Genomic DNA, 17,944 nt, shown 5'->3' on the forward strand with positions numbered 1-17,944 from the left:
CTTGAATTTATAGCATTAGCATAAGGTAACTCTTTGAACATTGCGTTGCTGCGATATTTTCAGACTTATAAGGTTCAGATAGCATCTCACTTGAACCTCCCAGCATTTTAACATAAAGCCAGCTGAAGCTGCACACGGTCGAATCCAGTCTTGAGTGCGGTTCTCTGTGTGGGCAGAATGCATATGTGACAGATTTCAGTGGGAGAGATCTAATTCTCAACAGTTTTAGTTATATTGTTACTGGGACTTTAATACGTCTTGAGTTTTCATAGATTGATTGCAAAATGCATGTTAATTATTTGTGTCAAATATAGGCACAATGGATGCCTGAATAAACTTTGTTTTCCTTCATACTGTACTAACCCCAACTCTCCCATTCATGACTCCCGGTGGCCTGATTCATGGCAATTAATAAGAAAAACATATCCCCTTCTCACACCTCCCACATGTTTCTGCTTGAATGGGACTCCCATGAGTGGTGGCCACCAGCTTGGACACTGCTCCATGCTATTTTCAAATATGGTCAGGAAAGTGTAGGGAAAGGTCACAGTGTCCACCACTGTATGCTTAGTCGCATATGTGGCCAGGACAGGTGCAAGCCACACTAGAAAAAAATTTAAATTTTTTTTATTGTTTTACTGAAGTATAGTTGATTTACAATGTTGTGTTAATTTCTGCCGCACAGTAAAGTGATTCAGTTATACATATATAGATACCTCCTTTTTTTATATTCTTTTCCATTATGGTTTATCATAGGATATTGAATATAGATCCCTGTGCTATACAGTAGGACCTTGTTGTTTATCCATTCTGTATACAATAGCTTACATCTGCTAACCCCAAACTCCCACTCCTTCCCTCCCCCAACCCCCTCCCCCTTGGCAACCACAAGTCTGTAGAAAGAACATTTTAAAGCACACTCCCAGAGAGTGAAACATTGGGTTTGATGGCATCAAAGATAGATGTTCTCCTTTCTGTGGGTCTCCATCCTCCCCCATCCCTTTCTCTCCACCAAAGAGAGCTCTCTGTGAGCTAAGCAATGTCTTTTCTGAAGCCATAGTTGGAGAACTGGATTATAATTATTTTGCGTTTGTTTAAAAAGTGATGGGAAATGAAGAACTGATTATTGGGAAAATTAAAAAGTTGGCAGATTTGTCTTCAGTAACTCAGCTCCCTTAAGAGGTCCCTGTGTACCTGCTTCCAATGTCTTTTTACCCTAGAATTAATCTCCTGGACCAGTGCCTTGGGAACTCCCTATCTTGTCTCACTGTTTTTCTTCTTTTTCCATCCCTTTCCAACATCGTCTTTTACCTTACTCCAAAAGTTACTTATTTTCAAACTTATACCTTTAGGTTTCTACATTCTCCCCCACCCCACAAAAAATCTAGTTATAAAAATAAAACTTAAAAAAACAAAAGCTAACTTTTTTGCTTTGTTATTGAGTATTTTTGAGCGCTTACAATGTGGTAGACAGCCTGCTAAGCAATTTACATGTACCATCTCAGTTAGTCCTCATAACAACTCCTACACTGTAACAAAATTCAGCCATTCATTCATTCAATCAATTAGTTATTCAAACAATATGCCCTGAGTGTCTACTATATGTGAGGTAGTGTTCTAGTGTTTAACAAGACATGGGTCTGATTGAGATTAAAGTCTAGACAAGGACACAGATAACAAACAAGGAGACAAATAAGATCATTTCAGATAGTAATAAGTGGCATAAGGGAAATAAAATAGGATTGTGCAATAAAGATGGACATTAAATAGAGTGGTGAGAGAAGACTTCTTTGAGGTAATGATTTTTAAGTTCAGACTTAAATGATAGAAGAGTTAGACATATAAATATCTGGGAGAAGAACATTCTAGAAAAAGGAAACAGTGCTAATAAAGGCTTGGAAATATAAATAATCTAAGAGAAACAGGTAGAACACTAATGCTTCTGGACCACAGTGAACAAAGGCGATAGTATTAGATTAGTGGTTGAGAGCATAGCTGGGGGCCAGCACCTATAAAGCCGTGTGGGCAATGGGAAAGGGTTTGGCTTATATTCTGAGAGTCAGAATAAAAGAGTGGCATGGTCTGATTTATGATTTTAAAAGATCACCATAGAGAATGGATCGCAGGGGTCCAAGACTGTAAATAGACATGTTGAATAGTCCCGAAGAAAGATGGTAAGTGGCTCAGATGCTAGTGGTATAAGTGAAAGTGATTCAGTCTTCAGGACAGATAAAAGAGAAGTTTTGAGAGTAGAACTATTAGGTAGTAGGATGAATGTGGGTCGGGGTGATGGGAAGAGAAGTGAAAGATGATTCATAGTTTTTAGCTTAGCAGTTAGGTTGTGTCATGATTGAGATGAGGATGAGTAGGGGGAAGAGTGGGGTTTTTTAGTGTGTGTTTCTTTCTTAATTAGGATTGAGTTGAGGGAAATCCAGAGTTTTTCTTGGCATGCCTTTTAGACATCCAATAAAGATGCCAAGTTGGCTACGAGTCTAACACTCAGGGGAGTAGTCAGGGTTGGACATATAAACTTGGGAGTTATTAGCATTTTAATTTACAGGTGGTATTTGAAGTCTTGGGACTGAATGAGATATTCTTAGACACAGAAAAAGAAGAAAAGAGAATTCAGGCCTGAGTTGTGAGTCACTCTAAGATTTAAAGGTTAGGTAGAGAGAAAAGATCCAGCAGAGGAAATTAAAAGGGAATGGCCAGGAAGGCAGGTAGGGTATTAGGAGGGAGTGGAGTCACAGGAAGCCAAGAGGAGAAACTGTTTCAAGGAGGAAAACGTGATTTCTTGTGTCCGTTGATGCTGAAATGTTGAATAAGGTAATAGCAGAGAATGACCACGGAATGACATGGAGGCCGAAGAGACTAAAGTTTGATTAGAGAGAAATAGGAGGTGAAGAAGTGGAAATAGTCAGAAAATCAAGGCTTAAAGGATGGAGTAACTTGTTCAGGGTTTGAATTTAATTCAACTTTAGAACCCAAGGGGCCTGACTTCAAGGCTAGACTCGGAACTCACCTCTGTGTCAGGGAAAAGGATAAAAGTGATACCTAGTCACCCCCATCCATTCTTTTCTGAGTAACCAATGCTCAGTGACCTCAGGAAGCCAGTGATGTGTGGATGTTTACTGATCCAGAGAAGGGCTGTGACACTCTGACCAGATGGGCAGTGTTGGGGGAAAGACAGTGCCAGGAAAGGTAGTGGGAGGGGAAATACTTTGAGAGAACATATTAAATTCACAGTTTAATTATTTACATATGCATAGTTACATTTCATAACGCATTATATCATTGGATTTCTACAGAAACCCAGTAAGTTAGAAATTGTTCTGAAGTGTCAAGAAGACATATATCTGCATGGCAATTCCTAAGGAAGGAAGGGCAAGGATTACAGTTACAAGCAAATCACTGGAGAGATTAAATCATTTTTTTTTTGTTTTCCGCTAGCATAGCTATTCGACTTCTGTCTTCATACGAATATTTGAAAATCCTGGATTACATCTATACCATGCATTCATCTATTCATCCATCCATCCATTTATTCATCAGAAGTACACCTGGCTTTAGGCTTATCCCATGGGCTTCAATATCAAATCATGGGACTTATCCTTAAGAAACTTACATTTGTTGGGATGAAAAAGTCACAAAAGGACATAAGGGCACCATTTGCTATGATATACATACACAAGTGTATTATGCCTAACAGTGCCAGAGTCAATACATATTGGAATTTGGTGGTTGGAAGAAGTGTTATAGGGCTAAAAGTAGGAATTGGTAAATCTGCTCTGGATGAGATAAAATGGCTTTTTTTTCTATTGCCAGCAGTATTGCCATGCTGGCTTGGTGGAGTCTGAAGGAGAAAAGTAGAAAAAAAGAACGGGGAGGGCTGCAAGATATTTAGGACAGATTCTTCAGGCAGAAGAAGTGCTCTGAGTAAGGGCATACAGGGGTGAAACAATACTGATATTCTCGTGGAATGGCAATTAGCTTAGCATGTCTGAGCACAGTTTGGAGACAGAGGGTAAGTAAAGTAAGAAATGAAATTAGCTGGGTATTAGTAATAAATAATTATTATATACAAGAATGATTTCTTTGAAGTTTCAGACAATGCTCTATATTCTATTATAACCCATTTTGCAGATGCGGAAATTGAAGCACTGAGATTTTAAGTCATTTGCCCTAGATCACAAAGCTGGTAAGTGGCCGAGTAGAGAGTTGAATCCAGGCAAATTGGCTCTGGGTCCTATCCCTCCAATGCCACGCTGAAGGCTTTTTATGCAGTTCTAAAAAGTTTGGGCTTTAATCTCTAGGAAACAGAGATCTGGTGAAATTTTATATGCCATCACTTCCATAGGATCTCATGCACCTTAGATAGGATTCAGCCATTCCCTGAATAGAATTCAAGGGATGTATGAATTTGGATGGGAGAAAAATTACATCTTTATTTACACAAATGTCTAACTGTACTGTAGCATTTCCTTAAATTATGAATTTAGGTAACAAACCTCAATAGTACCTGTGGCTGGTATATTTTCACGTGACACATCAAATTTGTTGCAGGTGTCTTGAAATATCATTTACACTCACTGCCGTTCAAAATTACAATAGTCATTAGACCTGCTGCTAGATCTTATTATTTAATGCATTAAGGAAGACACACATTTATTAATTTACTATATCACAAATTTGCTTTTTAAATGTTGATAACTGTATCTCAATATCATTGGTTTCTTTTGCAATCCTCTGCATTTAAAATCATTATTAGGAGAACAGATCCACTGGCTTCTCCAAACTGCCAAAGAAATCAAGGTACACATAAAAAAAAAAGTTTAAAGAACCCGATCTAGTCCAGACTCGTATGTAATATAGTAATCCCCTTGGTTCCATTATTCAGAGGCAATTGGGTAGAATTTGTTTACCATTTCCAGTGATTGGGGAATTCACTATCCAACAAATGAATACTTTTTATTTCTTTAAAGCCCAAAAGTTTTTGAAAACTCTTTTATATATTGGAAGTAATAATTGGATAGTTAAACTTTCTCCCCCACCCCCAACCCCTTTTTAGAACTGCCCTTCCCTATTGAGCTACGTTCCTTTTAAAAAATGTTAACTATTTCTATCTGGTTTCTTTGAGATCTATTTTCCTGAAGGCCAGGGTGTGTTTCTGACTCTTTCCAAAATTCCCACCCCTCACTCTTACAAATCTGCAAGTTATCAGGGTGATGGTTTCACAAGTTTCCTGGCACTGACACATCACCATCTAGTCCTTCCCTGAAATTCATAATGAGATTGAGTTATAGGTCTCCTTATTGCTTCCTCAACCATCTGAGACATGTAACTACTAGGAAAGCAAGGCAATAATTGATCCGATACATGTTTTTAGCAGAATAAAACTTTCATGGCTGTCTAGATAAAGCCCCAGCCCTTTCCCCATCGCTTTTGGATTCTGTTGCTTTGTCAGTGGTATTGGCTGCCTTCAGAAAACACCATGCATCTCCAGTCTCGGGCCGTTTAGTGTGAAGTTTACTTCCACGACGATATCAGTTCTGTTTCTCTCTTCTTTATCATCAATGGCCAAATGATCTCCACCATATTTCTACACCTTGCTTCATGAATTTTCATACAGATGCATGCCTTCCTGACAAGTTAGATCTATTTCTTTTGAAACAGTATGTCTTTCCACTGCCATCTTACAGTTGGCAATTGTCTCCTTCCCGTCAAGTCACAGTGATTTCTGTTTTCCTTGGCTGCCACTGTAAATTTGCAGAAAGGAAAGAATTTGCAGTTCCTGGGGACTATCTATGCTGTGTTGGGTGTAACCACAGAGTTAGAAAGGACTGCTACAGGCACCACTCAGGAAACTTGGCAACAGAAATCCACTTCCCATCCCCTTACCACAGCTGTGAATGCCATTGTCAAGCAATTTATAGTGAACTTTAAAAAAGTGTTTAAAGACAGAAAACTGTAGTGGGAGTTGGTAAAGTCAGTGCTTTTTTTTTACACTTCTCATTTGTTCTTTGGTGTTTGAGATATAAGTTCACTCAAAAAAAAAATGTTAGGAGACTTTCCTGGTGGCGCAGTGGTTAAGAATCTGCCTGGCAATGCAAGGGACACGGGTTTGAGCCCTGGTCTGGGAAGATCCCACATGCCGCGGAGCAACTAAGCCCATGCGCCGCAACTACTGAGCCTGTACCCTAGAGCCTGCAAACCGCAACTATTGAGCCCAAGCCACAACTACTGAAGCCTGTGCACCTAGCTCCCCTGCTCCACAACAAGAGAAGCCACCACAACGAGAAACATGTGCACCGCAATGAAGAGTAGCCCAGAATATTACATAACAGAAACCCAACAATACTACTTCTTTCTCTCCCCTAAATGTTTTGTTTCCATTTTCAAGTCTGGGATCAAATCTTTTAGGAAAAATAATAAGATAAATAAAGGGTGAAAATGCAAAATACCCAATTCTGGAGTCCCTGACCCTAAGTATATATACATTTTTCATAGTATTAATAGTATTTCATAGTATTTTTGAAGTTATATTTCCACAGAACAAATCAATTCATAACATAATACATTTTCTTTTTGTAGAGACTGGGATAAAACAGTATAATTTTTAGAAGTTAGGAGCCCAAAGTAGTAACAGATCCTAAGGCTGAGAATGCCTACATGGCTGGGTTGTTTGAGCATGGAAGGTAAGTAAAGATGCTGCAACTGTAACTACTAGATACAATTTTGTGATCACCTATTTGAAAGCCAGTAGAAAGTAGAAGCCCAGAGACATAACTTTAAATGATTATCACATATCCAAGGAATAAAGACATTGGAACACTTAAAAAGCATTTACATTCTTTTTTTTTTTAACATCTTTATTGGAGTCCAATTGCTTTACAATGTTGTGTTAGTTTCTGCTATATAACAAAGTGAATCAGCTATACATATACATACATCCCCATATCTCCTCCCTCTTGCGTCTCCCTCACACCCTCCCTATCCCACCCCTCTAGGTGGTCACAAAGCACAAAGCTGATGAGTTTTACCAAACTTTTACTTTCATGTAACCTTCACCACAACCAAGGTATAGAACAATATCAGGTCAGGTATTTTTTTTTTTACTTTTACCCACATATTTATTACTTATAGCACTCTTCGTTCCTTTTGTAAATAAGTTTCCATGTGGTGTTTTTTTCCTTCCACTTAAAGAACTACCTTAAAACATTTCTTGTAAATCCCTGCCCTGATATTCTCATGAGGAAGACAGACAATAAACAAAATATACAGGATGTTGGAAGAAAAAAAACATTTCTGGTAATGCAAATCTATTAGTGACAGATCCTTCCAGGTCTTGATTTTTAAAAAACATTTTTATTTTGCCTTCACTTTTTTAAAGAATATTTTCATTGGATGTAGAATGCTAGGAGGGAAGACTTTTGGTTGCTGTTTTCTTTTCAACACTTTAAAGATGTTGTTTCATTGTTTTCTGGCTTACAAAGTTCTGCCAAGAAATCCATGGTCAATCTTATCTTTACTCCTTTATTCAGACCCCTTTTATGTTAGAGGACAGAAATAGTGTGTCTTTTTAGCTGCATTGAAATTTTTCTCTTTATTCCTGGATTTCAGCTATTTGATTATGATGTGCCTTGGTGAGATTTCTTGTGCATTTATAATGTCTGGGACTCTTTATAATTCCCAAATATATGAGTTTATAGTTTTCACTGAACTTGACAAAATTTTGGCCATTATTTATCCACATATTTTTCTGCTCCTTCCTCAACACACACACTTCTCCCGAAATTCCATTGCACATGTATTGGGCCACTTGCTATCATCCTATAGGTCACAGAGGCTCTGTTCATTTTTTTGTTCAGTCTTTTTTCTTTTCATGTTTCATTTTGAAATGTTTCTGTTGGTATGTCTTCTGGATCACCCACTTCTTATTCTGTTGTAACTAATTTGCTGTTAAATTTTTGCTGGCAACCTTTTCATGTCAGATACCGTATTTTTCACCTCTGGATGTTTCATTTCATTCTTTTGATATCATCCATGTTTATGTTTCTTTTAAATTCTTTAACATATTTATAATAGGTTTTTAAACCTCTTTATTAATTTCATCATGTTGGCCAGTTCTAGGAATGTTTTTATTGACTAATTTTTCTTCTGGTTATGGGTCACATTTTCCTGTTTCTTCATATAGCTAAAATTTTGGTGGGGGGTACTAGATATTCTGAATTTTACATTGTTGAGCTTCTAGATTTTGTCTCTTCCTTAAAAGGGTGTTGGACTTTATTCTATCAAGCAGTTAATGTTTCTTGCTCAGGATTTAATCTTTCTCTGATTTTAGAGTTGCCTATTCTCTAGAGCTAGAATATTCTTACTACTAAGGCAAGAGCTTTCTGAGATTTCCAAAAGTCCCAGACTTCAACCCTCTTTGAGCTCTGAGACTTGTTTAGTTTTTTTCTTTTTTTTTAAACATCTTTATTGGGGTATAATTGCTTTACAATGGTGTGTTAGTTTTTGCTTTATAACAAAGTGAATCAGTTATACATATACATACGTTCCCATATCTCTTCCCTCTTGCGTCTCCCTCCCTCCCACCCTCCCTATCCCACCCCTCCAGGCGGTCACAAAGCCCCGAGCTGATCTCCCTGTGCTATGCAACTGCTTCCCACTAGCTATCTACCTTACGTTTGGTAGTGTATATATGTCCATGCCTCTCTCTCGCTTTGTCACAGCTTACCCTTCCCCCTCCCATATCCTCAAGTCCATTCTCTAGTAGGTCTGTGTCTTTATTCCTGTCTTACCCCTAGGTTCTTCATGACATTTTTTTTCTTAAATTCCATATATATGTGTTAGCAAATGGTATTTGTCTTTCTCTTTCTGACTTACTTCACTCTGTATGACAGACTCTAGGTCTATCCACCTCATTACAAATAGCTCAATTTCGTTTCTTTTTATGGCTGAGTAATACTCCATTGTATATATGTGCCACATCTTCTTTATCCATTCATCCGATGATGGGCACTTAGGTTGCTTCCATCTCCAGGCTACTGTAAATAGAGCTGCAATGAACATTTTGGTACATGACTCTTTTTGAATTATGGTTTTCTCAGGGTATATGCCCAGTAGTGGGATTGCTGGGTCACATGGTAGTTCTATTTGTAGTTTTTTAAGGAACCTCCATACTGTTCTCCATAGTAGCTGTACCAATTCACATTCCCACCAGCAGTGCAAGAGTGTTCTCTTTTCTCCACACCCTCTCCAGCATTTATTGTTTCTAGATTTTTTGATGATGGCCATTCTGACTGGTGTGAGATGATATCTCATTGTAGTTTTGATTTGCATTTCTCTAATGATTAATGATGTTGAGCATTCTTTCATGTGTTTGTTGGCAGTCTGTATATCTTCTTTGGAGAAATGTCTATTTAGGTCTTCTGCCCATTTTTGGATTGGGTTTTTTGTTGTTTTGTTATTGAGCTGCATGAGCTGCTTATAAATTTTGGAGATTAATCCTTTGTCCATTGATTCGTTTGCAAATATTTTCTCCCATTCTGAGGGTTGTCTTTTGGTCTTGTTTATGGTTTCCTTTGCTGTGCAAAAGCTTTGAAGTTTCATTAGGTCCCATTTGTTTATTTTTGTTTTTATTTCCATTTCTCTAGGAAGTGGGTCAAAAAGGATCTTGCTGTGATGTATGTCATAGAGTGTTCTGCCTATGTTTTCCTCTAAGAGTTTGATAGTTTCTGGCCTTACATTTAGGTATTTAATCCATTTTGAGCTTATTTTTGTGTATGGTGTTAGGGAGTGATCTAATCTCATACTTTTACATGTACCTGTCCAGTTTTCCCAGCACCACTTATTGAAGAGGCTGTCCTTTCTCCATTGTACATTCCTGCCTCCTTTATGAAAGATAAGCTGACCATATGTGCGTGGGCTTATCTCTGGGCTTTGTATCCTGTTCCATTGATCTATCTTTCTGTTTTTGTGCCAGTACCATACTGTCTTGATTACTGTAGCTTTGTAGTATAGTCTGAAGTCAGGGAACCTGATACCTCCAGCTCCGTTTTTCGTTCTCAAGATTGCTTTGGCTATTCGGGGTCTTTTGTGTTTCCATACAAATTGTGAAATTTTTTGTTCTAGTTCTGTGAAAAATGCCATTGGTAGTTTGATCGCGATTGCATTGAATCTGTAGATTGCTTTGGGTAGTAGAGTCATTTTCACAATATTGATTCTTCCAATCCAAGAACATGGTATATCTCTCCATCAATTTGTATCATCTTTAATTTCTTTCATCAGTGTCTTATAATTTTCTGAATACAGGTCTTTTGTCTCCTTAGGTAGGTGTATTCCTAGATATTTTATTCTTTTTGTTGCAATGGTAAATGGGAGTGTTTTCTTGATTTCACTTTCAGATTTTTCATCATTAGTGTATAGGAATGTCAGAGATTTCTGTGCATTAATTTTGTATCCTGCTACTTTACCAAATTCATTGATTAGCTCTAGTAGTTTTCTGGTAGCATCTTTAGGATTCTCTATGTATAGTATCATGTCATCTGCAAACAGTGACAGCTTTACTTCTTTTCCGATTTCGATTCCTTTTATTTCCTTTTCTTCTCTGATTGCTGTGGTTAAAACTTCCAAAACTATGTTGAATAAGAGTGGTGAGAGTGGGCAACCTTGTCTTGTTCCTGATCTTAGTGGAAATGCTTTCAGTTTTTCACCATTGTGGACGATGTTGGCTGTGGGTTTGTCATATATGGCCTTTATTATGTTGAGGAAAGTTCCCTCTATGCCTACTTTCTGCAGGGTTTTTATCATAAATGGGTGTTGAATTTTGTCGAAAGCTTTCTCTGCATCTATTGAGATGATCATGTGGTTTTTCTCCTTCAGTTTGTTAATATGGTGTATCACGTTGATTGATTTGCGTATATTGAAGAATCCTTGCATTCCTGGAATAAACCCCACTTGATCATGGTGTATGATCCGTTTAATGTGCTGTTGGATTCTGTTTGCTAGTATTTTGTTGAGGATTTTTGCAACTATGTTCATCAGTGATATTGGCCTGTAGTTTTCTTTCTTTGTGACATCCTTGTCTGGTTTTGGTATCAAGGTGATGGTGGCCTCGTAGAATGAGTGTGGGAGTGTTCCTCCCTCTGCTATATTTTGGAAGAGTTTGAGAAGGATAGGTGTTAGCTCTTCTCTAAATGTTTGATAGAATTCGCCTGTGAAGCCATCTGGTCCTGGGCTTTTGTTTGTTGGAAGATTTTTAATCACAGTTTCAATTTCAGTGCTTGTGATTGGTCTGTTCATATTTTCTATTTCTTCCTGATTCAGTCTTGGCAGGTTGTGCATTTCTAAGAATTTGTCCATTTCTCCCAGGTTGTCCATTTTATTGGCATAGAGTTTCTTGTAGTAATCTCTCATAACCTTTTGTATTTCTCCAGTGTCAGTTTTTACTTCTCCTTTTTCATTTCTAATTCTCTTGATTTGAGTCTTCTCTCTTTTTTTCTTGATGAGTCTGGCTAATGGTTTATCAATTTTGTTTATCTTCTCAAAGAACAAGGTTTTAGTTTTATTGATCTTTGCTATCGTTTCCTTCATTTCTTTTTCATTTATTTCTGATCTGATTTTTATGATTTCTTTCCTTCTGCTAACTTTGGGGTTTTTTTGTTCTTCTTTCTCTAATTGCTTTAGGTGCAAGGTTAGGTTGTTTATTTGAGATGTTTCCTGTTTCTTAAGGTAGGATTGTATTGCTATAAACTTCCCTCTTAGAACTGCTTTTGCTGTATCCCATAGGTTTTGGGTCGTCGTGTCTCCATTGTCATTTGTTTCTAGGTATTTTTTTATTTCCTCTTTGATTTCTTCAGTGATCACTTCGTTATTAAGTAGTGTATTGTTTAGCCTCCATGTGTTTGTATTCTTTACAGATCTTTTCCTGTAATTGATATCTAGTCTCACAGTGTTGTGGTCGGAAAAGATACTTGATACAATTTCAATTTTCTTAAATTTACCAAGACTTGATTTGTGACCCAAGATATGATCTATCCTGGAGAATGTTCCATAAGCACTTGAGAAAAATGTGTATTCTGTTGTTTTTGGATGGAATGTCCTATAAATATCAATTAAGTCCATCTTGTTTAATGTATCATTTAAAGCTTGTGTTTCCTTATTTATTTTCATTTTGGATGATCTGTCCATTGGTGAAAGTGGGGTTTTAAAGTCCCCTACTATGAATGTGTTACTGTCGATTTCCCCTTTTATGGCTGTTAGTATTTGCCTTATGTATTTAGGTGCTCCTATGTTGGGTGCATAAATATTTACAATTTTTATATATTCTTCTTGGATCAATACCTTGATCATTATGTAGTGTCCTTCTTTGTCTCTTCTAATAGTCTTTACCTTAAAGTCTGTTTTGTCTGATATGAGAACTGCTACTCCAGCTTTCTTTTGATTTCCATTTGCATGGAATATCTTTTTCCATCTCCTTACTTTCAGTCTGTATGTGTCTCTAGGTCTGAAGTGGGTCTCTTGTAGACAGCATATATATAGGTCTTGTTTTTGTATCCATTCAGCCAATCTGTGTCTTTTGGTGGGAGTATTTAGTCCAGTTACATTTAAGGTAATTATCGATATGTATGTTCCTATTCCCATTTTCTTAATTGTTTTGGGTTCGTTATTGTAGGTCTTTTCCTTCTCTTGTGTTTCTTGCCTAGAGAAGTTCCTTTAGCATTTGTTGTAAGGCTGGTTTGGTGGTGCTGAACTCTCTCAGCTTTTGCTTGTCTGTAAAGGTTTTAATTTCTCCATCAAATCTGAATGAGATCCTTGCTGGTTAGAGTAATCTTGGTTGCAGGTTTTTCTCCTTCATCACTTTAAATATGTCCTGCCAGTCCCTTCTGGCTTGCAGAGTTTCTGCTGAAAGTTCAGCGGTTAACCTTATGGGGATTCCCTTGTGTGTTATTTGTTGTTTTTCCCTTGCTGCTTTTAATATGTTTTCTTTGTATTTAATTTTTTAAGTTTGATTAATATGTGTCTTGGCATATTTCTCCTTGGATTTATCCTGTATGGGACTACCTGTGCTTCCTGGACTTGATTGACTATTTCCTTTCCCATATTAGGGAAGTTTTCAACTATAATCTCTTCAAATATTTTCTCACAGTCTCTTTCTTTTTCTCTTCTTCTTCTGGAACCCCTATAATTCGAATGTTGGTGCATTTAATGTTGTCCCAGAGGTCTCTGAGACTGTCCTCAGTTCTTTTCATTCTTTTTTCTTTATTCTGCTCCTCAGTAGTTACTTCCACTATTTTATGTTCCAGGTCACTTATCCGTTCTTCTGCCTCAGTTATTCTGCTATTGATCCCATCTAGAGTATTTTTAATTTCATTTATTGTGTTGTTCATCGTTGCTTGTTTCATCTTTAGTTCTTCTAGGTCCTTGTTAAATATTTCTTGTATTTTGTCTATTCTATTTCCAAGATTTTGGATATCTTTACTATCATTATTCTGAATTCTTTTTCAGGTAGACTGCCTATTTCCTCTTCATTTGTTAGGTCTGGTGGGTTTTAATCTTGCTCCTTCAACTGCTGTGTGTTTTTCTGTCTTCTCATTTTGCTTATCTTACTGTGTTTGGGGTCTCCTTTTTGCAGGCTGCAGGTCCGTAGTTCCCGTTGTTTTTGGTGTCTGTCCCCAGTGGCTAAGGTTGGTTCAGTGGGTTGTGTAGGCTTCCTGGTGGAGGGGACTAGTGCCTGTGTTCTGGTGGATGAGGCTGGACCTTGTCTTTCTGGTGGGCAGGTCCACATCTGGTGGTGTGTTTTGGGGTGTCTTTGGACTTATTATGATTTTAGGCAGCCTCTCTGCTAATGGGTGGGGTTGTGTTCCTGTCTTGCTAGTTGTTTGGCATAGGATGTCCAGCACTGTAGCTTGCTGGTCGTTGAGTGAAGCTGGGTGCTGGTGTTGAGATGGAGATCTCTGGGAGATTTTCGCCATTTGATATTATGTGGAGCTGGGAGGTCTCTTGTGGACCAGTGTCCTGAAGTTGGCTCTCCCACCTCAGAGGCACAGCACTGACTCCTTGCTGGAGCACCAAGAGCCTTTCATCCACACGGCTCAGAATAAAAGGGAGAAAAAGTAGAAAGAAAGAATTAGTAGAAGTAGAAAGAAAGAAAGAAAGAAAGAAAGAAAGAAAGAAAGAAAGAAAGAAAGAAAGAAAGAATAAAGAAAGAAAGAAAGAAAGAAAGAAAGAAAGAAAGAAAGAAAGAAAGAAAGAAAGGAGGGAGGGAGGGAGGGAGGAAGGAAGGAGGGAAGGAAGGAAGGAAAAAAAGAAAGAAAAAAAGAACATAAAGTAAAAGAAAATAAAGATAAAATAAAATAAAGTTATTAAAATAAAAAATAATTTTTAAGAAAAAAATTTAAAAAAAAACAAAGAAACGGACGGATAGAACCCTAGGACAAATGGTGGAAGCAAAGCTATACAGACAAAATCTCACACAGAAGCATACACATACACACTCACAAAAAAAGGAAAAGGGGAAAAAATCATAAATATTGCTCTCAAGGTCCACCTCCTCAATTTGGGATGATTCGTTGTCTATTCATGTATTCCACAGATGCAGGTACATCAAGTTGATTGTGGAGCTTTAAACCACTGCTTCTGAGGCTGCTGGGAGAGATTTCCCTTTCTCTTCTTTGTTCTCACAGCTCCCGGGGGCTCAGCTTTGGATTTGGCCCCACTTCTGCGTGTAGGTGGCCGGAGGGCGTCTGTTCTTCACTCAGACAGGACGGGGTTAAAGGAGCCGCTGATTCGGAGGCTCTGGCTCACTCAGGCCAGGGGGAGGGCGGGGCACGGAGTGCGGGGCGGGCCTGCGGCGGCAGAGGCCGACGTGACGCACCAGCGTGAGGCGCGTCGTGCGTTCTTCCGGGGAAGCTGTCCCTGGATAGCGGGACCCTGGCAGTGGCGGCCTGCACAGGTTCCCCGGAAGGGGTGTGTGGATAGTGACCTGTGCTCGCACACAGGCTTCTTGGTGGTGGCAGCAACAGCCTTAGCGTCTCATGCCCGTCTCTGGGATCCACGCTTTTAGCCGCGGCTCGCGCCCGTCTCTGGAGCTCCTTTAAGCAGCTCTCTTAATCCTCTCTCCTCGCGCACCAGGAAACAAAGAGGGAAGAAAAAGTCTCTTGCCTCTTCGGCAGCTCCTGACTTTTCCCCGGACTCCCTCCCGGCTAGCCGTGGTGCACTAACCCCTGCAGGCTGTGTTCATGCCGCCTACCCAGTCCTCTCCCTGCGCTCCGACTGAAACCCGAGCCTCAGCTCGCAGCCCCGCCCGCCCCGGCGCGGGAGCAGACAAGCCTCTCGGCCTGGTGAGTGCCGGTCGGCCCTGATCCTCTGTGCGGGAATCTCTCCGCTTTGCCCTCCGCATCCATGTTGCTGGGCTCTCCTCTGCGGCTCTGAAGCTTCCCCCTCCGCCACCCGCAGTCTCCGCCCATGAAGGGGCTTCTAGTGTGTGGAAACTTTTCCTCCTTCACAGCTCCCTCCCACTGGTGCTGGTCCCATCCCTATTCTTTTGTCTCTGTTTATTCTTTTATCTTTTGCCCTACCCAGGTACGTGGGGAGTTTCTTGCCTTTTGGAAGGTCTGAGGTCTTCTGCCAGCGTTCAGTAGGTGTTCTGTAGGAGTTGTTCCACGTGTAAATGTATTTCTGGTGTATCTGTGGGGAGGAAGGTGATCTCCGCGTCTTACTCTTCCGCCATCTTCCCCTCGTCCTCTCCGAATCAGGAACACTGGGGCTGGAACCCAGTCATCTGTGTTTTCACAGGTCCTCCTGGGGATTCTGATGCACGCTAGACAAAGTTTGAGAACCAGTGATCTGCTAGTGTTGGAGGGCCTCCTGAAGAGGTGGGGGTGGCTGTACCTCACCGTGGGGACAAGGACACTGGTTGCAGAAGTTCTGGGAAGTACTCCTTGGCGTGAGCCCTCCCGGAGTCCACCATTAGCCGCACCAAGGAGCCTCGGTAATAAAGATTTATGTCTATGTTTTCTTCTAAGAATTTTGTACTCTTAGCTGTCACATTTTGGTCTTTGATTCATTTTGAGTTACTTTTTTATATGGTGTGAGGTATTCTCAAGCATTTTAAATGTTCTTCTACGTTGTTATAAGTATTTTGAATGGTCCACATCTTAAATACTCTGATTTATCTCATAAAGTTATGAAGATTATATCACTCTGCTTTCAGTTAATACATAGATCTGTGTAATAATCACTTTTATTCTCCTCTTTCTTTAAAAACTATAGAGAACAGACAACTCTGTATTTTTTTTAAATTTAAAAAAAATTTTTTTTGTGGTACGCGGGCCACTCACTGTTGTGGCCTCTCCCATTGCGGAGCACAGGCTCCGGATGCGCAGGCTCAGCGGCCATGGCTCACGGGCCCAGCCACTCCGCGGCATGTGGGATCTTCCCGGACCGAGGCACGAACCCATGTCCCCTGCATCGGCAGGCGGACTCTCAACCACTGCGCCACCAGGGAAGCCCTACACATATTTTTTTTCTGGATATAAATGTTATTTATATACCTGTAAGGGTCAAATAATTGAAGTGGAAACCCCAAACCTCTTTTAATCAGGTTAAGGATAAACAGGGTCATTAGTATCAGCTTTACACATGACTTGGAGGTTTCTAAAAATGAATTATTTGAAATTTGTTGTTTTACCATAGCTACAGCAAAATGGCTTTGTGGAAATATCCTTTATTTCTCCAAATGCTTTTTATGAAGCACATTTTAAATGACTTCAGTATATTCCATCAAGTGGACATAGCATCCTATACTTATTTTCTTTTTGTTTTGAAATTTTATGCTTTAAATGGATTTTAACTTGACTTATCTTATCCCGATGAGTACACCTAATATTTGGGTTAGCTCTAGCCCAGTTTATTGGCTAGAGCTGTAATAATGTATTTTCTCTCTCTCTGGTGGACAATTGTAATGCTCTTTGTAATAAGTAACTATTATATACCCAAAGGATAGTTGGTTGTATTAAAAGAACCATTTATAAAAGTTGTTATTTCTGTAAATGTGAGTTTCTGTATGGTTTCATTTAATCATTTGTATTTTTACTTTCCAAAATAAGTGAGCAAAATGGAAAAAGCCTATAAAAGTGGGCCTTTTAGCCTAAAAGAACAAAAATTATGCGTGTACTTGGCAAAGGGACATAGAGATATTGTTATGTGGATAAGGCAGCGATTAGTGAATGTAAAATAGTGATTTTTTAAAAATTTCACTAACATGCCATTCATTGTTCTCCCATACTTTCTGGCAGATTCTCCTGTGACTTTGACCTTCACACTGGTCTTCGGTCCACAATGCAAGCCACAGGTGCTGGGACGGATTGCCCTGTGAAACTTCTAGTAGAAGGAAAGCAATGTAAGTGGCTAATACATGGAAAGCAAAGAGTAAAGAAGCACTTAAGCCCTCAACTTAAAATGTGCAGGACATTTGCTTATTTGCTTTGTCAATATTAGAGAATTTCATATTACAGGATATTAGCTGAGGTTGAGAGGCCCTAAGAGGCCCAAGTAAGATATTAAAATCCGTTAACATTTAAGAATCATTAAGAGTCTTTTTCCTTATTTTTCAAGGCATATGCTAATCGTCAGTTGGAATCAAGTGTTTCCTGTCATGGAGTACTATTCCATAGTTAAGTAAAAGATAGGATTTCTTTTGAAGTATATGATCACTGCTTATTATAGGGGAACTGACAAGGAAGCACATTCATTATTTTTTTTTACTGTATAGAAACTTGATTTAAGGGTTCATAAGGATAACATTTATTTTAAGCTATTGTATTGAACATAATATTTCCCTAGGACTGTATTTTCATTTACTCTTGGCATAGTATCATTTATTTTATTTAATCATTCAACTCTTTTATTTAACTGAAATTCTCTCATTCACTCAGTAAAT

General features: G+C 38.9%; 1 protein-coding gene across 1 annotated transcript in view; it reads left to right on the forward strand.

Moving 5' to 3' along the window:
- BCAT1 (branched chain amino acid transaminase 1) overlaps positions 1-17,380 on the forward strand; it is a 179,139-nt gene extending 161,759 nt beyond the window's left edge. Inside the window, exons 11-12 of the mRNA XM_060165295.1 lie at positions 15,799-15,994; positions 17,301-17,380. Coding sequence (XP_060021278.1) covers positions 15,799-15,994; positions 17,301-17,380 — 276 coding nt within the window. The remainder of the gene's footprint in view (positions 1-15,798; positions 15,995-17,300) is intronic.
- The last annotated feature ends 564 nt before the right edge of the window (positions 17,381-17,944 follow it).

This window comes from Lagenorhynchus albirostris, chromosome 11 (genome assembly GCF_949774975.1).
Source record: "Lagenorhynchus albirostris chromosome 11, mLagAlb1.1, whole genome shotgun sequence".
Taxonomy (NCBI): Eukaryota; Metazoa; Chordata; class Mammalia; order Artiodactyla; family Delphinidae; genus Lagenorhynchus; species Lagenorhynchus albirostris.